The sequence below is a fragment of the Tachyglossus aculeatus genome, chromosome 26 (assembly GCF_015852505.1).
Source record: "Tachyglossus aculeatus isolate mTacAcu1 chromosome 26, mTacAcu1.pri, whole genome shotgun sequence".
NCBI lineage: Eukaryota > Metazoa > Chordata > Mammalia > Monotremata > Tachyglossidae > Tachyglossus > Tachyglossus aculeatus.
This window is the reverse complement of record NC_052091.1, coordinates 1,798,106-1,819,408: the sequence shown is the minus strand read 5'-3', so window position 1 is coordinate 1,819,408 and position 21,303 is coordinate 1,798,106. Positions and strand designations below refer to the sequence as shown.

General features: G+C 55.4%; 1 protein-coding gene across 2 annotated transcripts in view; it reads left to right on the top strand.

The window, feature by feature from the left end:
- The window catches only part of SPTBN4 (spectrin beta, non-erythrocytic 4), a 65,937-nt gene that overhangs the window by 22,220 nt on the left and 22,414 nt on the right, over window positions 1-21,303 (top strand). For both annotated transcript variants that reach the window (XM_038767110.1, XM_038767109.1), the window contains exons 14-19: window positions 725-1,598; window positions 2,341-2,478; window positions 3,038-3,797; window positions 10,215-10,417; window positions 12,075-12,165; window positions 19,461-19,607. In XM_038767110.1, the coding sequence (XP_038623038.1) occupies window positions 725-1,598; window positions 2,341-2,478; window positions 3,038-3,797; window positions 10,215-10,417; window positions 12,075-12,165; window positions 19,461-19,607 (2,213 nt within the window). The remainder of the gene's footprint in view (window positions 1-724; window positions 1,599-2,340; window positions 2,479-3,037; window positions 3,798-10,214; window positions 10,418-12,074; window positions 12,166-19,460; window positions 19,608-21,303) is intronic.

Sequence of the window (21,303 nt, the reverse complement as noted above, 5' to 3'; positions counted from 1 at the left end):
GGCCTCCCTCCTTCCTTTCTGTCCCGGACCTGAAGGTCCTTCCCCCACCCACTGCCTCTCCCAAATTCCCCCACCAGACTTGTAGCCCGGAGGGTCATCAGTCAGCCAGTAAATCATATTTACTGAGCGCTTGCTGTGTGCAGACCACAGTACTAAGTGCTTGGGAGAGTTTAGTATAACAGTGGAACAGACACATTCCCTGCCCATGTCGTCTCCCACTCCCTTCTGCGTCGCCCTGACTTGCTCCCTTTATTCACCTCCCCCAAGCCCCACAGCACTTATGTACATATCGGTCATTTATTTATTTATATTAACGTCTGTCTTCCCCCCAGCCCTCAGACTGTAAGCTTGTTGTCTGGCAGGGAATGTGTCTGTTACACCAAGCACTTAGTACAGTGCTCTGCACACAGTAAGTGCTCAATAAATACGAATGACTGACTGACTGCCCATGTTCCCTGCTTACAGTCCAGAGGGGGCAACAGACATTAATATAAATAAATAAAATTACAGATATGGACATAATAATAATGGTACTTGTTAAGTGCCAAGCACTGTTCTAAGCCCCGGGGTAGGTACAAGTTAATCAGATTAAATGCTTTCGGGGTGGGATGGGGGTGGGACAAATAAAGGGAGCAAATCAGGGTGACGCACTGAGTCATCTCGCTGTCCATCTCCTTCCCGGCCCCTGACTCTTGGCCACCTCTCCCCATCTCCCCCACCTCAGGCTACCAGCCCTGCGACCCCCAGATCATCTGCAACCGGGTGAACCACGTGCAGCACTGCCTGGTGGAGCTTCGGGATCTGGCGGGACGGCGGCGGGAGGATCTGGAGGCCTCGCGGCAGCTCTGGACCTTCTTCCGGGAGCTGGAGGAGGCGGAGAGCTGGGCACGTGAGAAGGAACGGGTGCTGTCTGCCGCCCAGCCCAGTGCCCGGGACCTGAGTGCCGTGGCCCGCCGGTTGGGCCAGCACAAGATCCTGCTGGGTGAGCTGGGTGGCCGGCGGGCGCTGCTGCAGCAGACGCTGCGCCAGGGCGAGCAGATCCTGGCGCGCCGGGCACCAGGCGCTGAGGACATCACCGAGCGGGCCGCGGGGACTAGGGCCCGTTGGCAACGCCTGGAGGACCTGGTGGGGCGGCGTGGGCGGCGGCTGCAGGACGCCCTGGACCTACACCAGTTCGGGGCGGAGCTGGAGGACCTGGTGGCCTGGCTGCAGGACGCCTACCGGTTGGCATCCAGCGGTGACTTCGGCCACGACGAGCACTCGAGCCGCTGGCTGGCGCGGCAGCACCGGGCACTGTCCGAGGAGGTGGAGCACCATCGGGGCACGGTATCGGGGCTGCGGCGGCAGCTGGCGGGGCTGGCGCCGGGCCCGCGGGAGGGGGTGGAGGTGCAGACTCGCGTGGTGGAGGTGGAACAACTCTACGGGGAGGTGGCCGAGGTGGCAGCGCTGCGGCGCCAGTGGCTGAGCGACGCGCTGGCCGTCTACCGCATGTTCAGCGAGGTGCACGCCTGCGAGGTCTGGATCGGCGAGAAGGAGCAGTGGCTGCAGCGCATGCGTCTGCCGGACAAGCTGGACGACGTGGAGGTTGTGCAGCACCGGTGAGGGTGGGCCTCCTGGAGACCAGGTCGGCCTGGTGGATGGGGGCCCGAGTGGGCCTAGGAAAGGACCAGGCCAGGCCAGATTGGAGGATGGGGGCCTGGCAGGTCTAGGAGAGAACCCGGGCAGGGCTGGAGAGTTGATGACAGGGCTGGATGGCTGACTGTGTGCAGAGCACTGGATTAAGCATTTGGGAGAGTACTATATAACAGAGTTGATAGACTCATTCCCAGTCCACAATGATGGGGGCCAGAGCAGGACCACCAGAGATCTGGGCTGGGCTGGCAAATGGGGGCCTGGGTGGACCTAGGAGAGACCCAGTCCCGGCTGAAGTGACGCATCATCATCAGTGGTATTCATCGAGCACTTAATGTGTGCAGAGCACTGTATTAAATATTTGGTGGAATACTTTACAACAGAGTTGGTAGACACATTCCCCACCCTCAATGATGGGGGCCAGAACAGGGCCACCAGCGACCTGAGCTGGGCTGGGCTGGACCGGGAGAGACCAGGCTTGGGGCAGAGGCAGGAAAGGCCTGGTTGTGGCTCGACCTGGCAGTGCGGGGGTGGGGGCAGAAGAGACCCCAGTGGGACCCCGGGGGCAGAAGAGATTCCAGTGGGTGGGGCGCTTGGGCAGAAGAGAACGGGCATGGATGAGCATGGCAGGGGGTAGGGTTCAGGAGAGAAGTGGGCCTGGGAGAGCAGAAGTGGGCGGGTGGCTGACCAGGCTCCCGTCTGGTGCAGGTTTGAGAGCCTGGACCAGGAGATGAACAGTCTGATGGGCCGTGTCCTGGAGGTGAACCATATTGTCCAGCAGCTGGTGGACGGAGACCATCCGAGCTCTGCTGAAGTCCGCTCCTGCCAGGACCACCTCAACAGCAGGTCAGCGAGAAAAGGGGCTTCTTGTCCATTCCCTGTCCCACACGGGACCCTGGACACCCCAAACTGTGTCCTCAACCTAGAGAAGACAGCCGGGGCTAGAGGGTGGGTGGGCTGAGTTTGGAGGGGTGCACAATTAAACACCCCAGGGGGGGTTGGGGAGCGGTGGGCCTCCCCTCCATTCCCTCTGGACATCACGTAGGGGGTCCCTAGCTCCCCAGGATCCCGGACTCGGCCCTCCCTGCATCCTGATCCCGCGGGACCCACGGGAAACCCCATTCCCACCGTCTCCCCCTTCCATCTCTGTTCCTCCTCAGTTCCTCCTCCCTCCAGCCTTAACATCCGCCTCACCCCCAACTGTAGCAGGCTGGTTAGGCGACTCCGGGAACGTCACTCTCCCTCTCTGGGCCTTAGTTTTGCCACCTGCCCAAGAGGGAGGACCGCCCTCATTCTGGTCAGCCCCGTTTTGGGATGGGGGAGTGGCTGGGGATGGGGCGGCCCTTGGGATGGAGCAGGAAGGTTGCCACGGAGACCTCTGATCCCACCGCCCAACCTCCTACAGATGGAACAGCATCGTGCAGCTGGTGGAGCAGCGCAAGGCGGAGCTGAACTCGGTCCTGCACATCCAGAACCACCTGCTGGAGTGCGCGGAGGTGAAGGCCCAGGTGCGGGAGAAGCGGCTGGCTGTGGAGGCGACCCAGCGGGCCGGCAGCGACCTGGGCGGCGTCCTGGCCCTCCAGCGTCGCCTGTGCTCCCTGGAGGCGGCCCTGCTGGTCCTGGAGCCCCGGTTGGCCGCCCTGCAGCAGGAAGGGGAGGCCCTGGCCGCCGGCCACCCGGCCCAGGCCCCGCAGCTCCTTCGGCAGTTCGAGGAGATCGGCGAGGAGTGGGAGGGCCTGAAGCAGACGCTGCAGGGCTGCGAGGACGCCCTGACCGTGGCTGGCCGCCTGCAGCAGTTCATCCAGGACCTGGACGGCTTCCTGAGCTGGCTGGTGGAAGCCCAGGGCGCGGCGGGAGCCGGGACATTGCCCGGGGGGCTGGCCGAGGCCGAGCAGCTGCTGGGCGGGCACGCGGCCCTCAAGGAGGAGATGGACCGGCGTGAAGAGGACTACGGGCGCATCCAGGCCGTGAGCGAGCTGCTGGCGGCCGACGGGGCAGAGCTGGGGCCCGCGCTGGCCCTGCAGCAGTGGCTCCCGCAGCTGGAGCTCGGCTGGAGCAAGCTGCTGCAGCTGTGGGAAGACAGGCGCCAGGCCCTGGTCCAGGCCCACATCTACCAGCTCTTCCTGCGCGACGCCCACCAGGCCGAGGCCGTGCTCTGCAACCAGGTCGGGGGGCACCCCCTCCCCTGCATCTGGGACCTGGCTTCTGGGTGGGGCTCCCCGGCCTCGTAATGGGGCAGGGGTCTTGCCAAGCTCCTTCTATCCCCAGGCCCTCTCGCCTCGGGCAGACCTGCTCTTCCCAAGATGCCCTGGGGGGCTACAGCCATGGGCTCCGGGACCGCTGATTAATAATAATAATAATAATAATAATGGAATTTATTAAGCGCTTACTATGTGCAAAGCACTGTTCTAAGCGCTGGGGAGGTTACAAGGTGATCAGGTTGTCCCACGGGGGGCTCACAGTCTTAATCCCCATTTTACAGATGAGGGAACTGAGGCCCAGAGAAGTTAAGTGACTTGCCCAAAGAACGAGGAGAGAACTGGGTGGATGGGGAGTTGACTGGTTGTTCCTCTCTCTTTGTCCTGATGTGTATCCCAGTGGGGAGATCCCCATTTTGGGATTATCTGGGGTCCCTGGATTTCTGTCCCACCTTCCACCTAGCAGCTCTGTTTCAACCTGTCAGTCCATCAGCGGTATTTACTGCATTGCTTACTCTTTGTGTGGAGCACCGTAATAATAATAGTGATAATAGCATTTATTAAGCGCTTACTATGTGCAAAGCACTGTTCTAAGCGCTGGGGAGGTTACAGGGTGATCAGGTTGTCCCACGTGGGGCTCACAGTCTTAATCCCCATTTTACAGATGAGGTAACTGAGGCACAGGGAAGTGAAGTGACGTGCCCAAAGTCACACAGCTGACAATTGGCAGAGCCGGGATTTGAACCCATGACCTCCGACTCCAAAGCCCGGGCTCTTTCCACTGAGACACGCTGCACCATACTAAACGCTTGGAGCTTGGGAGTTGGTAGATGCAATCCCTGCCCTCTAAGAGCTTACGGTCTAGCAAGGAAGCATTCATTCATTCAGTCATATTTATTGAGCACTCATTGTGTGCAGAGCGCTGTACTAAGTACTTGGGAGAGTACAATACAACAATAAACAGACACGTTCCCTGACCAAAATAAGCTTAGTCTAGAGAAGGGAGAAGGCAGACAGATAATAAAATAAATTACAGGTTAGAGAAGCAACTGAGTATAAGGATATGCACCTAATAATCATGGTATTTGTTAAGCGCTTATTATGTGTCAAGCACTGTTCTAAATGTTGGGGTAGATACAAGATAATCAGGTCCCAACTGGGGCTCACAGTCCAAGTAGGAGGGAGGAGTGGTATTGAATCCCCATTCTGCAGATGAGGGAACTGAGGCACAGAAAAATTAAGTGACTTGCCCTAGGCCACACAGCAGAGTGGCAGTGCCGGGATTAGAACTCAGGTCCTCTGACTCACTGGTTTTTGCTCTATCCAGTAGGCTACGTTGCTTCTCAAGTGTGTGGGGCTGGGAGAGTTTGGGGAGTACCCAACTGTGTAGGGGGTGGGCTTTAGTGTATGGGAGAGGCAATAGGGAAGGAGAATGAGAACTAAGCCCAGGAAGGCTTCATGAAGGAGGTGTGATTTCAGGAAGCGGCATGGCCCAATGGATAAAGCACAGGTGTGGGAGTTGAGAAGAACCTGGGTTCTAATCCCGGCTCCACCACTTGTCTGCTGTGTGACCTTGGACAAGCCACTTTTAATTTTTCTGTGCCTCAGTTCCCTCATCTGCAGAGTGGAGATTAAGACTGTGCGCCCCATGAGGGACAGGGACTGAGTCCAATCCAATTTGCTTGTGTCCACCCCAGTGCTTAGTGAAGTGCCTTAGTAGGCACTTAAAAATTCCATGGTTTTTATTATCATTGTTTGTAGGGAGGCTTTGACTCGCTTGTTCTGTGGGATATTTAGGGAGAAGAAGTGAGCTAGGGGTTGAAGTTAGGTGAGGATAGAGCAAGGGACAGTGAAGGGTTTGGTATTAGGGAGCAAAATACGTGGGCTGGAGTATAGTGGGAAATGAGTGAGGGTGTTTAGGAGGGAGCGAGCTGATTGAGTGCCTTGAATACAACGGTGAGGAGTTTCTGCTTGATGCAGAGATGGATGGGCAACCACTGATCCGGGCAGCAGAGCTAAGCATGGACTGGAGAGGAGAGAGAACGGATACAAGGAGATCTATCAATCAATCATATTTATTGAGCACTTACTGCATGCAGAGCACTTTACTAAGCGCTTGGGAGAGTACAACACAACAGAGTTAGTAGACACGTTCCTTGACCACAACACACATATAGTTTAGACAGTGAGACAGATATTAATATAAATAAATTGTGGATATGTACATTAGTGCTGTGGGGCTGAGGGAGGATTGAGTAAAGTGTGCAAATTCAAGAGTACGGGCGACGCAGAAGGGAGTGGGAGGAGGAAATGAGGACTTAATCAGGGAAGGCCTCTTGGAGGAGATGGGCTTTTAATAAGCACATCTTCCCCTTCTAGACTGTGAGCCCATTGTTGGGTAGGGACTGTCTCTGTATGTTGCTGACTTGTACTTCCCAAGCGCTTAGTACAGTGCTCTGCACACAGTAAGCGCTCAAAAAATACGATTGAATAAATGAATAAGGCTTTGCTAGTGTGGAGAATAAATGTCTGTCGGATATGAAAAGGGAGGGCCTTCCAGGCCAGAGACAGGATGTGGGCGAGGGGTCAGCGGTGAGATAGACGAGATTGAGGTACACCGAGTAGGTTGGCATTAGAGGAGCAAAGTGCGCAGGCTGGGTTGAGGTAGAAAATCAGGGAGGCAAAGTAGAAAGGGGCAAGATGATTGCTTTAAAGCCTAAGGTAAGGAGATTCTGTTTGATGCAGAGGTGGATGGACAAAAACAGGAGATTCTTAAGGAGTGGGGAAACATGGACTTAATGGTTTCAGAGAAAAATGATCTGAGCAACAGAGTGAAGTGTGGACTGGAGTGGGGAGAGACAGAAGGCAGGCAGGTCTGATGCAGTAATCAAGTGGGATAGGATAAATGCTTGGGTTAAACCTGGTAGCGGTTTGGTTGAAGAGGGAAGGGTGGTTTTAGTGATGTTATGAAAGTTGAACTGAAGGAATTGGGTGACATTTTCAATACGTGGGTTGAACGAGAGAGATGAGTTGAGGATAACACCACGGTTTTGGGCTTGTGAGACAGAGAGGGTGGTGGTGTTGTCTATGATGATGGGAAAGTCAGGGGAGGACAGAGTCTGGGTGGGAATATAAGGAGTTTTGTTTCGGACCTGTTAAGTGTGAGGTGTTGGAGGGACATCCAATTGGAAACGTCCTGAAGGCAGGAGGAAATGTGAGACTGCAGAGAAGGAGAGAGATCAGGATTAGAGAAGCAGCATGACTTAGTGGATAGAGCATGGGCCTTTGAGTCAGAAGGACCCGGGTTCTAATCCCACCCTTGCCACGTGTCTGCTGTGTGACCTTGAGCAAGCCATTTAATTTCTCTGGGCCTCAGTTCCCTCATCTGTAAAATGGGTATTAAGAATGTGAGCCCCATGTAGAACAGGGACTGTGTCCAACCCGATTAACTTAAATTCATGCCAATGCTTAGAACAGTGCTTGGCACATAGTAAGTGCATAACAAATACCATTTTTTAAAAAACCTAGGAGAAGGCAGTGAAGCCAAGGTTGGATAATGTTTTCAGGAGTAGGGGAACGTCCTCAGTGCCGAGGATATTGAAGTCTCCAAGGATCAATGTAGGGATGGAGAAAGAGAGAAGGAATGTGAGAAAGGGATATAAATTGATCAGAAAGTTGGAGGTGGGGCCTGGGGAGCTGTAGATGACCGTGACTAGTATAGTAGATGGTAAAGGCGGATGATAAGTGTTTCAAGGGAAGGGAAAGAGAGCGGGATGGGGGAAGTGGAATGGTGCAAAAGTGGCATTGGGGAGAGAGAAGGAAGCCCACTCTTCCCCCTTTCCCATGGAGTTTTGGGGAGTGGGAGAAGATGAGGCCTTGCTCCAGAGAGAGCAGCAGGGGAGACAGTGTCATCTGGGGAGGGGGCCAGATTTCAGTGATGGCAAGGATGAGCAGTGACTGGGTTGGGAACAGGTCAAGGATGAAGGAAAGTTTCCCCATGATGGAACAGGATTCTACAGGTCACACTTGGCTGAGGCCTGGGCAGGGTGTGTGTGGGTGGGGAGATGGGGGTGGTCCAGGGAGAGGGGAAGGCCTGAGGGGGGAGAGGGGTTGGATGGGAGTGAGCTGATGGGGCTGGCATGGGAGAGAAGGATGAGGGGCAGCTCGAAGAGAATAACAGGGATGGGATGGAAGCAGCATGAGGGATGGAAGGGGTTGGATGGAGGGGGATGAGGGTTGGTGCTGGGAAGGGAGGACAGGGATGGGTTGATTAGTGCTTAGAACAGTGCTTTGCACATAGCCCTTAACAAATACCATTAGTATTATTATTATTATTAGTGGGAGGGATTAAGGGGATACGATGGGATCAGAAGTTATTATAGGTGAGGTTGCCAGTAACTATAAGACTAATCCGGTGGTTCCCTGATTAAACTGCTGACTCGAATGCGGATCTTTGAGAGTGAAGAGTAAACAGAGGGCTGGATTGATGTGAAGGTAGAGCAGCTGTTGAGATATAAAAATCCGGGTCGTCACCAGCCTGTCAGACAGCCACACTCATTTGTGTTCTCTACTGTGCATTCAGGCCGGGCTGCAGGAAGAGGGAAGGTGAAGGAATAGCTGCTTCTCAGCCTCAGCGGTTTGGGAGTGAGGTCTGTGTGTCCCGGTGGGTGGACAGTAGGCAGTGGTTCCAATGTTTGATGACTTGAGGCAGCTTGGCGGAGAGAGAGTGAGAGATCCCTATATCTACGGTCAGCTCTCTGTCCCAGGTGATGTTCGATGCCCTGGCCCCGTTGAGGCAGTTTAGCAGAGAGCGATCTCTGTGTCCTCAGGCAGTTTTCTGTCTTGGGTTGGTGTGAACTGTCTGAGGTCGCTCAGCAGAGCACTACCTCTCAGCTCTCTGATGTCTTAGGTCGACTGAGGCAGCTCAGCCGAGAGAGATTTCAGGGTCTTCGGACAGCTCTCTGTCCTGGATGTTGTTCGATAACCTGGGCCGGCTGAGGCAGCTCAGCAGGTCAGCGAGGAGGCTGATGCAGTAGTCAAGGCGGGATGTGACACATGCTTGAACCAGTGTGGTATGCGTTTGGATGGAGAGGAAAGAGCAAATTCTGTTGAGGAGAATCGACAATATTTAGTGACTGACTAAATTTGCCAGTTGGAGGGGTGAGATGAGACAAGGATAATGTCAAGATTGTAGGCTTGTGAGACAGAAAGTGTGGTGGTGTCATCTACAGTGATGGGGAGAAGAGAGTGTGGGAGGGAAGATGAAAGAAGATGTCTCTGGTGCTTAGGATCAGGAACAGGGGCTCAGGGAAAACTCATTTCTTTCCAAGAGGCTCCAGCTGGGGTCCAAAGTCAGGCAGTCCTTAGCTTCAATTCATTCAGTCGTTCATTCAACTGTGTTTATTGAGATCTCACTGTGTGCAGAGCACTGTACTAAGCATTTGAGAGAGGACAATATAACAATAATCAGACACATTCCCTGCCCACAATGAGCCCGCAGTCCAGAGGGGGAGACACACATCAATATAAATGAATTATAGATGTGTATATGAGTACTGTGGGGCTGAGAGGGGGGATGAATAAAGGGAGAGGGTCAGGGCAACGCAGAAGGGAGAGGGGGAAGAGGAAAGGAGGGCTTAGTTGGGGAAGGCCTCTTGGAGATATGCCTCAATACGGCTTTGAAGGAGGGGGTGCTCGGAACAAAGTAAGTGCTCAATAAATATGATTGAGTGAATGAATGGATGAATTGAAGTTAAGGACTGCGATAGGGTTTTGGATTATCTGTGGAGTTTCAGTTATCCAGCTCTTCTTGTTTTCCTTGAGCCTGGATAACTGGTGAGTCAGCCAGTCATATTTACTCAGTGCTCACTGTGTGCGGAGCACTGTACTAAATGCTTCAGAGATGACAATATAACAATATAGTAGACACATTCACTGCCCACAACATACTACCTTTTCCTGTTCTGGTCTCCGGGGGGTAACTGGGTTCCCAGAGGGGTGGGGGTTGAGGATTTCATGGGTCCATCTGACTCCCTCACTCCTTTATCAGGCCAAGCCAGATTTTCAGATCCTGGATCTCCCCCTGCCTTGTCCATTTTCCTGGTCCAGACGGATGGGAAGGCCTGCTCTCATTACAGAAACCTCTTCCGGGTCCCTGGTGACCTCTGCTGACCTCTTAATTCTTCCCCTGTCCAACCTCCATCCCTCCTGCTGCGATTTGACCCCACCCTCAGTGGAGTCGGTCCGGTCCGGAGGACTGAGGGAGGGTGAGACAGAGGGACAGGAAGAGGAGGGAGGGAAGGGGAAAGCAGTGGGGGGGCCACCCTGAAGGGCTGGGAGAGCAGAAGCAGAGTTTGCAACTTGGATGCCCCCTTCTTCCCACAGGAGACGGTGCTGTCTGGCCTGGAACTGCCAGACACGGTGGAGACGGTGAGCGAGGCCATCAAGAGGCACCGAGACTTTCTCACCACACTGGAGCTGAACCTGCAAAAGACCCAGGTGGCCGTGCAGGCCGGGGAGAGCCTGAGGAGGAAGGGCAGCCCCTATGGGGACCAGGCCCAGCTCAAGGTCGCCCAGCTCCAGGAGAAGTATGTGGGCTCTGCCCATCCCAGACCCAGCCTTGCCCCTTCCTGTATCTCCCCCAGCTCTCTGTCTCTGCACCTCCCTTCCCCTCCCGACCCCAAGCTCTTGTCAACTTTGCTGCTTCTTCCTACCCAGGTCCATCAGTTCCTCCGGGCAGGGAGCGGGGTTGGCAAGAGTCTGGCTGCCCCTACTGCACACGGCAGGATTTCCCAAAGACCTCAGGGACTGTCCCTGGTGTCCTAGAAGAGGGAGGGGAAGCTGGTTGGGCTGGAAAAACTGGCAGGGAACAATGTAGGTGGGGGTGAGGGTCCTGTGTTCCCACATACCCCCTTCCTGAGAGTACCCAAGGGCTAGGAAGAGAGAGAGAGAGAGAGAGAGAGAGAGAGAGAGAGAGAGAGAGAGAGAGAGAGAGAGAGAGAGAGAGAGAGAGAGAGAGAGAGAGAGAGAGAGAGAGAGAGAGAGAGAGAGAGGGAGAGAGAGAGAGAGAGAGAGAGAGAGAGAGAGAGAGAGAGAGAGAGAGAGAGAGAGAGAGAGAGAGAGAGAGAGAGAGAGAGAGAGAGAGAGAGAGAGAGAGAGAGAGAGAGAGAGAGAGAGAGAGAGAGAGAGAGAGAGAGAGAGAGAGAGAGAGAGAGAGAGAGAGAGAGAGAGAGAGAGAGAGAGAGAGAGAGAGAAAAAAACCCTCTCAGAAATTGGTGCCTTGTGGCTGGGGTCCTGGGGGAAGGCTGGGCCTGTAGGTGGGTATATTTATAGGTGTAAGTCAATGTGGGTCAGTGTGGATGTTGGCATGTGTATGTGTTCCAGTCTATGTGCATGTTGTCGTTTGTGTGTCTGTCTGGCCTTCGGGATTCTCCTGCTTGCTTTTCTCCAGCTACCAGGCATGATGGGAAATTCACGACTCTCTTAATCACCACTCCTCCTCCCCTCGGATTCCACCCTGCCAGCAGCCTAGGCACCCTCACTGCTCCCTCCCCAAGCTCCCTGCCCAGAACATTGCCCTCTGCTTCCCCGCTCACCCAGCCCTGCCACCTCCACCTCTCCCAGCAGCAGAGACCCCAGGCTCCCTGAGGGCACAAGAGTGCTTCATTCCCACAGCCTGGATTGGGGTCAGAGGCTGACTTTGCCAGGAACCCTGCCCAAGTGCCGGGGATCAGGGCCCGCTGCCATAGTGCCCGCCTCTCTGCCCCCGACCCTCCCTCCTGTTCCCTCATCCATATTGATCGGGCCTCTCTCTCCCCAGCGAGTGCTCTCCTGACTCACGCTGTCTGTCTCTACCTCTGTCTCTGGCCCTCTCTCTGGTTCTCCCAGCCCCCATACGCAGCCCTGCCCCCTCCCTCCATCACTGCCTCTCCATCTCTTCCTATCTGGTTGTGCTCCTGTCTCTGTCCCTGTCTGCCTCAGTGTGCCTTTGGAGCAGAGCCAACCCCACTTTTCCTGGGTGCTGTGCATTTAGGTCAGCTGGTCCCAATCCAGAAAAGGGAAACTGAGGCAGGAGGGGTCAGTGGTTGAGCTGAGACATTGAACCCCAGGTGTCTGAGGCTGCTCGGGCTCCGAGCTCCCTGACCATGGAGCCCGATCCTCTCTTCTGGGGTGGGGAGAGCGGGGGTGAAGGGCAGGGACAGAGGGCATCAGGGGCACTCAGCTAGGCCTTTTTGCCCCCGGAAGGAGCCAAGAGAACAAGCTCTGGGCCCTGCAGTGGATGCAACAACTTCACGACCAGCTAGAGCTGCAGCACTATCTCCAGGACTGTCACGAGGTACGGCGGAGGGCCGGGATGCGGGGGGAAAAGGGGTTTCCTGCTGCAGACCCCTCCCCAGAACTGCGGCCCCGCCACTCATCTGCTGTGTGACCTTGGGCAAATCACTCTACTTCTCCGGGCCTCAGTTACCTCATCGGTAAACTGGGGCTCTAGACTGTGAGCTCCACGTGGGGCAGAGACTGTGTCCAACCCGATTTGCTTGTCTCCACCTCAGACCTTAGTACAGTACCTGGCATTTAATAAGTGCTCAACAAATACCATCGTTATTATTAATAAGTGGGATCTGAGAGGGCCTCCCTGCTTTGGCAGGGACCGAGATGGGACGAACCCCAGCAAGAGAAGCAGCGTGGCTCAGCGGCAAGAACTCGGGCTTGGGAGTCAGAGGTCGTGGGTTCTAATCCTGGCTCCGCCCCTTGTCAGCTGCGTGACCTTGGGCAAGTCACTTCACTTCTCCGTGCCTCAGTTACCTTATCTGTAAAATGGGGATTAAGACTGTGAGCCCCACTTGGGACAACCTTGTACCTCCTCCAGCGCTTAGAACAGAGTTTGGCACATAGTAAGCGCTTAACAAATACCAACAAAAAAAAAAAGGAAGCCCTGTCCACCCTGTCCACCAACCCGAAGGGGTGGGGGGTGCGGGAGGGGCGGTGAACGGCTCCGCCCGCCAAGGGGTGCCCCCGTTCCTCCTGGAGGAGCCTGCCTAGAGAACCCTGAGGCGGGCTAACCTGATTACCTTGTATCTTCCCCAGTCCTGTCCCTGCCTCTCCCAGGCCAGGGTTTCTGCAGATTTCCCAGACAGATAATAGTAAATAATAATGATGGCATTTATTAAGCACTTTCTATGTGCAAAGCACTGTTCTAAGCGCTGGGGAGGTTACAAGGTGATCAGGTTGTACCACATGGGGCTCACAGTCTCAATCCTCATTTTACAGGTGAGATAACAGAGGCCCAGAGAATAATATTAGTGGTATTTATTAAACGCTTACTACGTGCAAAGCACTGTTCTAAGCGCTGGGGAGGTTACAAGGTGATCAGGTTGTCCCACATGGGGCTCACAGTCTTAATCCCCATTTTACCGATGAGATAACTGAGGCACAGAGAATAATAATAATAATAATGGTATTTATTAAGTGCTTACTATGTGCAAAGCACTGGGGAGGTTACAAGGTGACCAGGTTGTCCCACATGGGGCTCACAGTCTTAATCCCCATTTTACCGATGAGATAACTGAGGCACAGAAAATAATATGGTATTTATTAAGTGCTTACTATGTGCAAAGCACTGTTCTAAGCGCTGGGGAGGTTACAAGGTGACCAGGTTGTCCCACATGGGGCTCACAGTCCTAATCCCCATTTTACAGATGAGGGAACTGAGGCACAGAGAAGTGAAATGACTTGCCCAAAGTCACCCAGCTGACAAGTGGTGGAGCAGGGATTTGTACCCATGACCTCCGACTCCAAAGCCCGGGCTCTTTCCACGGAGCCACGCTGCTTCTCATGATCAATGTGGGCTCCATAGCTCAGGATCCGGCAACAGAAACTGCAAGCAGCCAGTAGAGAATGGGACTTGGCACATAGTAAGCGCTTACTTAACTTCTCTGGGCCTCAGTTCCCTCGTCTGTAAAATGGGGATGAAGACTGTGAGCCCCACGTGGGACAACCTGATCACCTTGTAAATTCCCCAGCGCTCAGAACAGTGCTCTGCACATAGTAAGCGCTTAATAAATGCCATTATTATTATTATTATTATTATTATTATTATTATTAACAAATCCCAACCAAAAAAAAAAAAAAGAGGAGAGGGAGCCCCGTCCGCCCTGTCCATCCTCCCGAAGGGCCGGGGGACTGGGAGGGGCGGTGAGCGACCCCGCCCGCCAGGGGGCGCCCCCGTCCCTCCCCGAGGCGGTTTTGATTGGTGGAGAGGAGGGGTGTTTGGGGGGGTGTCATTATTATTATTATTATTATTATTATTATTATTATTATTATTATTATTATTAACAAATCCCAACCAAAAAAAAAAAAAAAGAGGAGAGGGAGCCCCGCCCGCCCTGTCCACCCTCCCGAAGGGCCGGGGACGGGGAGGGGCGGTGAGCGACCCCGCCCGCCAGGGGGCGCCCCCGTCCCTCCCCGAGGCGGTTTTGATTGGTGGAGAGGAGGAGGGTGGGGGGGGGGTGTCTTCTTCTTCTTCTTCTTCTTCTTCTTCTTCTTATTATTATTATTATTAACAAATCCCAACCAAATAAAAAAAAGAGGAGAGGGAGCCCCGCCCGCCCTGTCCACCCTCCCGAAGGGCCGGGGGCGGGGAGGGGCGGTGAGCGACCCCGCCCGCCAGGGGGCGCCCCCGTCCCCCCCCGAGGCGGCTTTGATTGGTGGAGAGGAGGAGGGGGGGTGTCGTATTATTATTATTATTATTATTACTATTATTATTAACAAATCCCAACCAAAAAAAAAAAGAGGAGAGGGAGCCCCGCCCGCGCTGTCCACCCTCCCGTAGGGCCGGGGACGGGGAGGGGCGGTGAGCGACCCCGCCCGCCAGGGGGCGCCCCCGTCCCTCCCCGAGGCGGTTTTGATTGGTGGAGAGGAGGAGGGTGGGGGGGATGTCGTATTATTATTATTATTATTATTATTATTATTATTATTAACAAATCCCAACCAAAAAAAAAAAAAGAGGAGAGGGAGCCCCGTCCGCCCTGTCCACCCTCCCGAAGGGCCGGGGGACGGGGAGGGGCGGTGAGCGACCCCGCCCGCCAGGGGGCGCCCCCGTCCCTCCCCGAGGCGGTTTTGATTGGTGGAGAGGAGGGGTGGGGGGGGTGTCGTATTATTATCATTATTATTAACAAATCCCAGCCAAAAAAAAAAAAAAAAGAGGAGAGGGAGCCCCGCCCGCGCTGTCCACCCTCCCGAAGGGACGGGGACGGGGAGGGGCGGTGAGCGACCCCGCCCGCCAGGGGGCGCCCCCGTCCCGCCCCGAGGCGGTTTTGATTGGTGGAGAGGAGGAGGGTGGGGGGGGGCGTCTTCTTCTTCTTCTTCTTCTTCTTCTTCTTCTTATTATTATTATTAACAAATCCCAACCAAATAAAAAAAAGAGGAGAGGGAGCTCCGCCCGCCCTGTCCACCCTCCCGAAGGGCCGGGGGCGGGGAGGGGCGGTGAGCGACCCCGCCCGCCAGGGGGCGCCCCCGTCCCCCCCCGAGGCGGCTTTGATTGGTGGAGAGGAGGGGGGGGGGTCGTATTATTATTATTATTATTATTATTATTATTATTATTAACAAATCCCAACCAAAAAAAAAAAAAAAAGAGGAGAGGGAGCCCCGCCCGCGCTGTCCACCCTCCCGTAGGGCCGGGGACGGGGAGGGGCGGTGAGCGACCCCGCCCGCCAGGGGGCGCCCCCGTCCCTCCCCGAGGCGGTTTTGATTGGTGGAGAGGAGGCGGGTGGGGGGGGGGGGGTGTCTCCTGGCAACGGTGGCGCGCGCTGTGCTCGTCCCCGCGGACGTCGGGGGAGCGCGAGCCCGAGCTCCGGCGCCCGCCGCAGCGGCCGGGGGCGTGCACGCGCCCGCGCGCGCGCCCCGTCCTCCCTCCGCGTCCTCCGCCCGCGCCCTCCCGCGCTCCTCTCCCCTCCGCGGGGGGTCGTTGGGCCGCGTCCTGCGTGGCCTCCGGAGCTCGCTCGGTCGGTCGGTGCGGGGCCCCGCGCGGGGGCGGCGGCGGCGGCGGCTGCTGCAGTGGCGGGGGAGCGCCGCCCGCCGCAGGTACCCAGGCGCGCCGCCGCGGGCCGAGGAAGGGGTCCCGGGCGCGCTCCCGCTGAGGAGGGGGGGGCTCCGCGCCCGCGCGCGCGCGCCCGCGTCGGAGGGGGAGACGGGGACGAGCCGGGCCCTGTGACCGACCGGCGGGGGCGGGGGGGGGGGGGGGGGAGCGGGTATGGAGGGAGCTGTCCAGCCGGCTCGGACGGGAGCCCACTGGTGGGTAGGGACCGTCTCTATAGGTTGCCAACTTGTACTCCCTAGGCGCTTAGTACAGTGCTCTGCACACAGTAAGCGCTCAGTAAATACGATTGATTGATTGATTAGGGGCCGGGGGGCGGAGGGAGATGCCCCTGGGGCTGGGTAGAGCATTAGAAGCTGACTGGAGCTCGATTTGGGAGGGAGGGAGCTGCCCCTGTTGCTGGATTTGGGTCGGGGGGCCGGCGCGGGGGACAGTTGGCCGTCCTTGGAGGCTGGGGAGGGGGCCGCCCCTGGGGCTGGATTTGGAGATGGTGGAGACGGATTAGCACTGGAGCTGGTTGGGTTTGGAGGTGGGGGGGTGGGGAGGGAACCGTCCCTGGGGCTGGAATGTAGGGTGGTGGGGAGGGAACTACCCTGGGGCTGGTTTTGGAGGTGGTGGGGAGGGAGCTGCCCTGGGCCTGATTTTGGGGAAAGTGAGTAGGGACTCGCCCCTGGGACTGGATTTGGAGGGGGTGGGGAGGGAGCTGCCCCTAGGACTGGATTTGTGGTGAGGGAGAGTCCTGTCCCTAGGCTTAGATTTGAAGGAGGAGGGAAGGGAGCTGCCCTGGGCCTGATTTTGGAGAAAGTGAGCAGGGACTCGCCCCTGAGACTGGATTTGGAGGGGGTGGGGAGGGAACTGCCCCTAGGACTGGATTTGTGGTGAGGGAGAGTCCTGTCCCTAGGCCTAGATTTGAGGGAGGAGGGAAGGGAGCTGCCCTGGGCCTGATTTTGGAGAAAGTGAGTAGGGACTCGCCCCTGGGACTGGATTTGGAGGTGGTGGGGAGGGAACCGCCCCTAGGACTGGATTTGTGGTGAGGGAGAGTCCTGTCCCTAGGCCTAGATTTGAGGGAGGAGGGAAGGGAGCTGCCCTGGGCCTGATTTTGGAGAAAGTGAGCAGGGACTCGCCCCTGGGACTGGATTTGGAGGTGGTGGGGAGGGAACTGCCCCTAGGACTGGATTTGTGGTGAGGGAGAGTCCTGTCCCTAGGCCTAGATTTGAGGGAGGAGGGAAGGGAGCTGCCCTGGGCCTGATTTTGGAGAAAGTGAGTAGGGACTCGCCCCTGGGACTGGATTTGGAGGTGGTGGGGAGGGAACCGCCCCTAGGACTGGATTTGTGGTGAGGGAGAGTCCTGTCCCTAGGCCTAGATTTGAGGGAGGAGGGAAGGGAGCTGCCCTGGGCCTGATTTTGGAGAAAGTGAGCAGGGACTCGCCCCTGGGACTGGATTTGGAGGTGGTGGGGAGGGAACTGCCCCTAGGACTGGATTTGTGGTGAGGGAGAGTCCTGTCCCTAGGCCTAGATTTGAGGGAGGAGGGAAGGGAGCTGCCCTGGGCCTGATTTTGGAGAAAGTGAGTAGGGACTCGCCCCTGGGACTGGATTTGGAGGTGGTGGGGAGGGAACCGCCCCTAGGACTGGATTTGTGGTGAGGGAGAGTCCTGTCCCTAGGTCTAGATTTGAGGGAGGAGGGAAGGGAGCTGCCCTGGGCCTGATTTTGGAGAAAGTGAGCAGGGATTCGCCCCTGGGACTGGATTTGGAGGTGGTGGGGAGGGAACTGCCCCTAGGACTGGATTTGTGGTGAGGGAGAGTCCTGTCCCTAGGCCTAGATTTGAGGGAGGAGGGAAGGGAGCTGCCATGGGTCTGATTTTGGAGAAAGTGAGTAGGGACTCGCCCCTGGGACTGGATTTGGAGGTGGTGGGGAGGGAACCGCCCCTAGGACTGGATTTGTGGTGAGGGAGAGTCCTGTCCCTAGGCCTAGATTTGAGGGAGGAGGGAAGGGAGCTGCCCTGGGCCTGATTTTGGAGAAAGTGAGTAGGGACTCGTCCCTGGGACTGGATTTGGAGGTGGTGGGGAGGGAACTGCCCCTAGGACTGGATTTGTGGTGAGGGAGAGTCCTGTCCTTAGGCCTAGATTTGAGGAAGGAGGGAAGGGAGCTGCCCTAGGCTTGATTTTGGAGAAAGTGAGTAGGGACTCACCCCTGGGACTGGATTTGGAGGTGGTGGGGAGGGAACTGCCCCTAGGACTGGATTTGTGGTGAGGGAGAGTCCTGTCCCTAGGCCTAGATTTGAGGGAGGTGGGAGCAAACCTGAGCCTTGATTTGGGGTAAGGAGGGGCTTTTCCCTGGGACTGGATTGGGGGGAAGAGGAGGGAGTTTTCTCTGGGGCCGGATTTGCGGGAGGGGCCGGGAGCTGTCCCTGGGGCAGGAATTGTGGGAGGGGGAAGGGAGTTGTTCTTGGGGCTGGATTCATTTCTGTTCCTGTGGACTGGGTTGGTCGGGGAACAAGCTGTTCCTGAGGTGGGTTGGGGCCCGGGATTGGGAAAGAAGGAGAAGCTGATTCCCGGTCCCATCCAGTAGACCCGTTACTCTTCCCATCTTCAAAATGTATCTCCTCCAAGAGGCCTTCCCTGATTCATTTCTAATCTCCCCACTTTATAACCCCCCAACTTCCACTTTCTCACCACTTAGCCCCTCTCAAACTGCCCTAGCAGCATATACGTAGATATCTATCGTTTCCTCCTGTCTTCAGTTTGTTTCAGCATCCATCTCCCATACTGAACCATAAACAATTATGGGGAGAGGTAGTAGCTCCTAATTCTAGTGTACTTTTCCAGGCACTTAGTACAGTGCTTTGCACATAACAGGTGCTAAAAAAATACTACTGATTGGTTAAGATATTCATGTGATGAGACTTGCTCCTGGGTTGTTGAGTCTAGCTTAAACTCTGTTATAAAGCTACTCTAATAATTATTATTATGCTACTCATTAAGTGCTTACTCTGTGGCAAGCACTGTTCTAAACACTGGGGTAGATACAAATTGATCATGCTGGACACAGTCCCTGTCCCAACTGGGGCTCACAGTCTTAGTCCTCATTTTACAGATGAGGTAACTGAGGCCCAGAGAAGTGAAGTGATTTGCCCAAGGTAATGGAGCAGACAAGTGACAGAGCCAGGATTTAGAATCCATGTCCTTTTGACTCCCATGGCTCTATCTACTAGAGCCATGCTTTTTTGGTCTAGAAAGGTCCCTGAGTCTTTCCTGCCCCTAGAAATTAGAGCTTAGTACAGTGCCTGGCACATAGGTAGCACTTAACAAGTAAATATCATAATTATCATCATTATTAGAACAAAGAATAAATCTGTCCATAGAAAGAAGAGGGTCTTGTGCATGCCCTGGTCTACAAGGGTCGCTCTCTGCTGCTAGGGGCCCCTGTGACTTGGCTTTTGCCCTTTCCTGGGGGGAGCCAGGGTGGGGGCTTGGATGGCTGGTGATGGTCTCTGGGCCAGGAGCTCCCCTCCCTGAGGCTCCCTCCCTACTCCATAGCTGGATGGCTGGATCCACGAGAAGATGCTGATGGCGCGGGATGGAGCCCGGGAAGACGGGCACAAACTGCACAAGAGATGGCTCCGGCACCAGGCTTTCATGGCTGAGCTGGCCCAGAATAAGGAATGGCTGGAGAAGATCGAGAAGGTGAGCTGGGGAGGAGGTCATGGTGCAGGTGGGGAGATTGACAAGATGAAGATGAGATTGACAGAGAATAGCGTGGCTCAGTGGAGAAGAGCCCGGGCTTTGGAGTCAGAGGTCACGGGTTCAAACCCCGGCTCTGCCAATTGTCAGCTGTGTGACTTTGGGCAAGTCACTTCACTGGGCCTCAGTTACCTCATCTGTAAAATGGGGATTGAGACTGTGAGCCCCATATGGGACCTGATCACGTTGTAACCTCCCCAGCGCTTAGAACAGTGATTTGCACATAGTAAGCGCTTAATAAATGCCATCATTATTATCAAGCGCTTAGTACAGTGCTCTGCACATAGTAAGTGCTCAATAAATACGATTGATGATGATGAAGGTCTCCATCCTTGGGAAGATCCAAACACAACTCCTTTCCAGCAGAAACCCCTAACAGCGCATAGCACAGAACCTTGCTTATCCCCGCTTCCTTGCTGGGGTCTCCCTGACTGTTCAGGAGATGTAACTGGGGTAATCATTAAGCACTTACTACATACCACCCACTGTACTAAGTGCTGGCGTTGATATGAGATGATCAAGTCGGATGCAGTCCCTGTCCCACATGAGGCTCCCTGTTCAAGGAGGAAGGAGAATAGGTATTGCATCCCCATTTTACAGATGAGGAAGCTAATAATAATAATAATAATAATAATAATAATAATTGTTGTATTTAAGTGCTTACTGTGTGCCAGGCACTGTTTTAAGCGCTGGGGTAAGATACAAGGTAATCAGATTGTACGCAGTCCCTGCCCCCTATTGGGCTCACAGTCTTAATCCCCATTTTACAGATGAGGTAACTGAGGCCCAGAGAAGTGAAATGACTTGCCCAAGGTTACACAGCAGACAAGTGAGCCTATTGTTGGGTAGGAATTGTCTCTATTTGTTGCCGAATTGTACTTTCCAAGCGCTTAATACAGTGCTCTGCACCCAGTAAGCGCTCAATAAATACGATTGAATGAATGGAAGTGGTGGAGCCAAATTTAGACCCCTGGTCCATTTGACTCTCAGGTCTGTGCTCTGAGTTAAATGACCCATCTGAGATCATCCAGCAGTTAAGTGGTGGAATCTGGATTGGAACTCGGGTCCCTGTCTCCCAGGCCTGTGCTGTTTTCACTAGGCCATGCTGCTTCTCAGCAGAGTATTGTTCTCTCCAGCCCTTAAACCTCCCTGGCAGGCAGGAGCGGTCCAGGGGTGGTCACGGTCAAGAGGGGCGAGGGTCCAGCTCTTGCTGGCCTAAGGCCTTGGGAGTGGAGCCAAGCCAGGCACGTTGACTCCCTTCCCGGGGCTCCCAGTGCCGGAGGGAACCAACCTGTCCATCCTCTGAGGTGGGATCACATCCCCAGGGGGGCACTCCTGTGGAGACCTCGGGAATCCAGGGGCTGATCAGGGCCGGCTCCAGGGTGCCCACAGGGCCCTAGGCCAAGCTTGAGAAGCAGTGTGGCCTAGTGGAAAGAGCTTCGGCCTGGAAGCCAGAAGACCCAGGTTCTAATCCTTTGGTCAAATCATTTCACTTCTCTGGGCCTCAGTTCCCTCATCCGTAAAATGAGGATTAAAGCAGCGAGTCCCTTATGGGACGTGGACTGTGTCCAGCCGGATTAGCTTGGATCTACCCTGGAGCTTAACACAGTGCCTGGCACACAGTTTGTGCTTAAAAAAA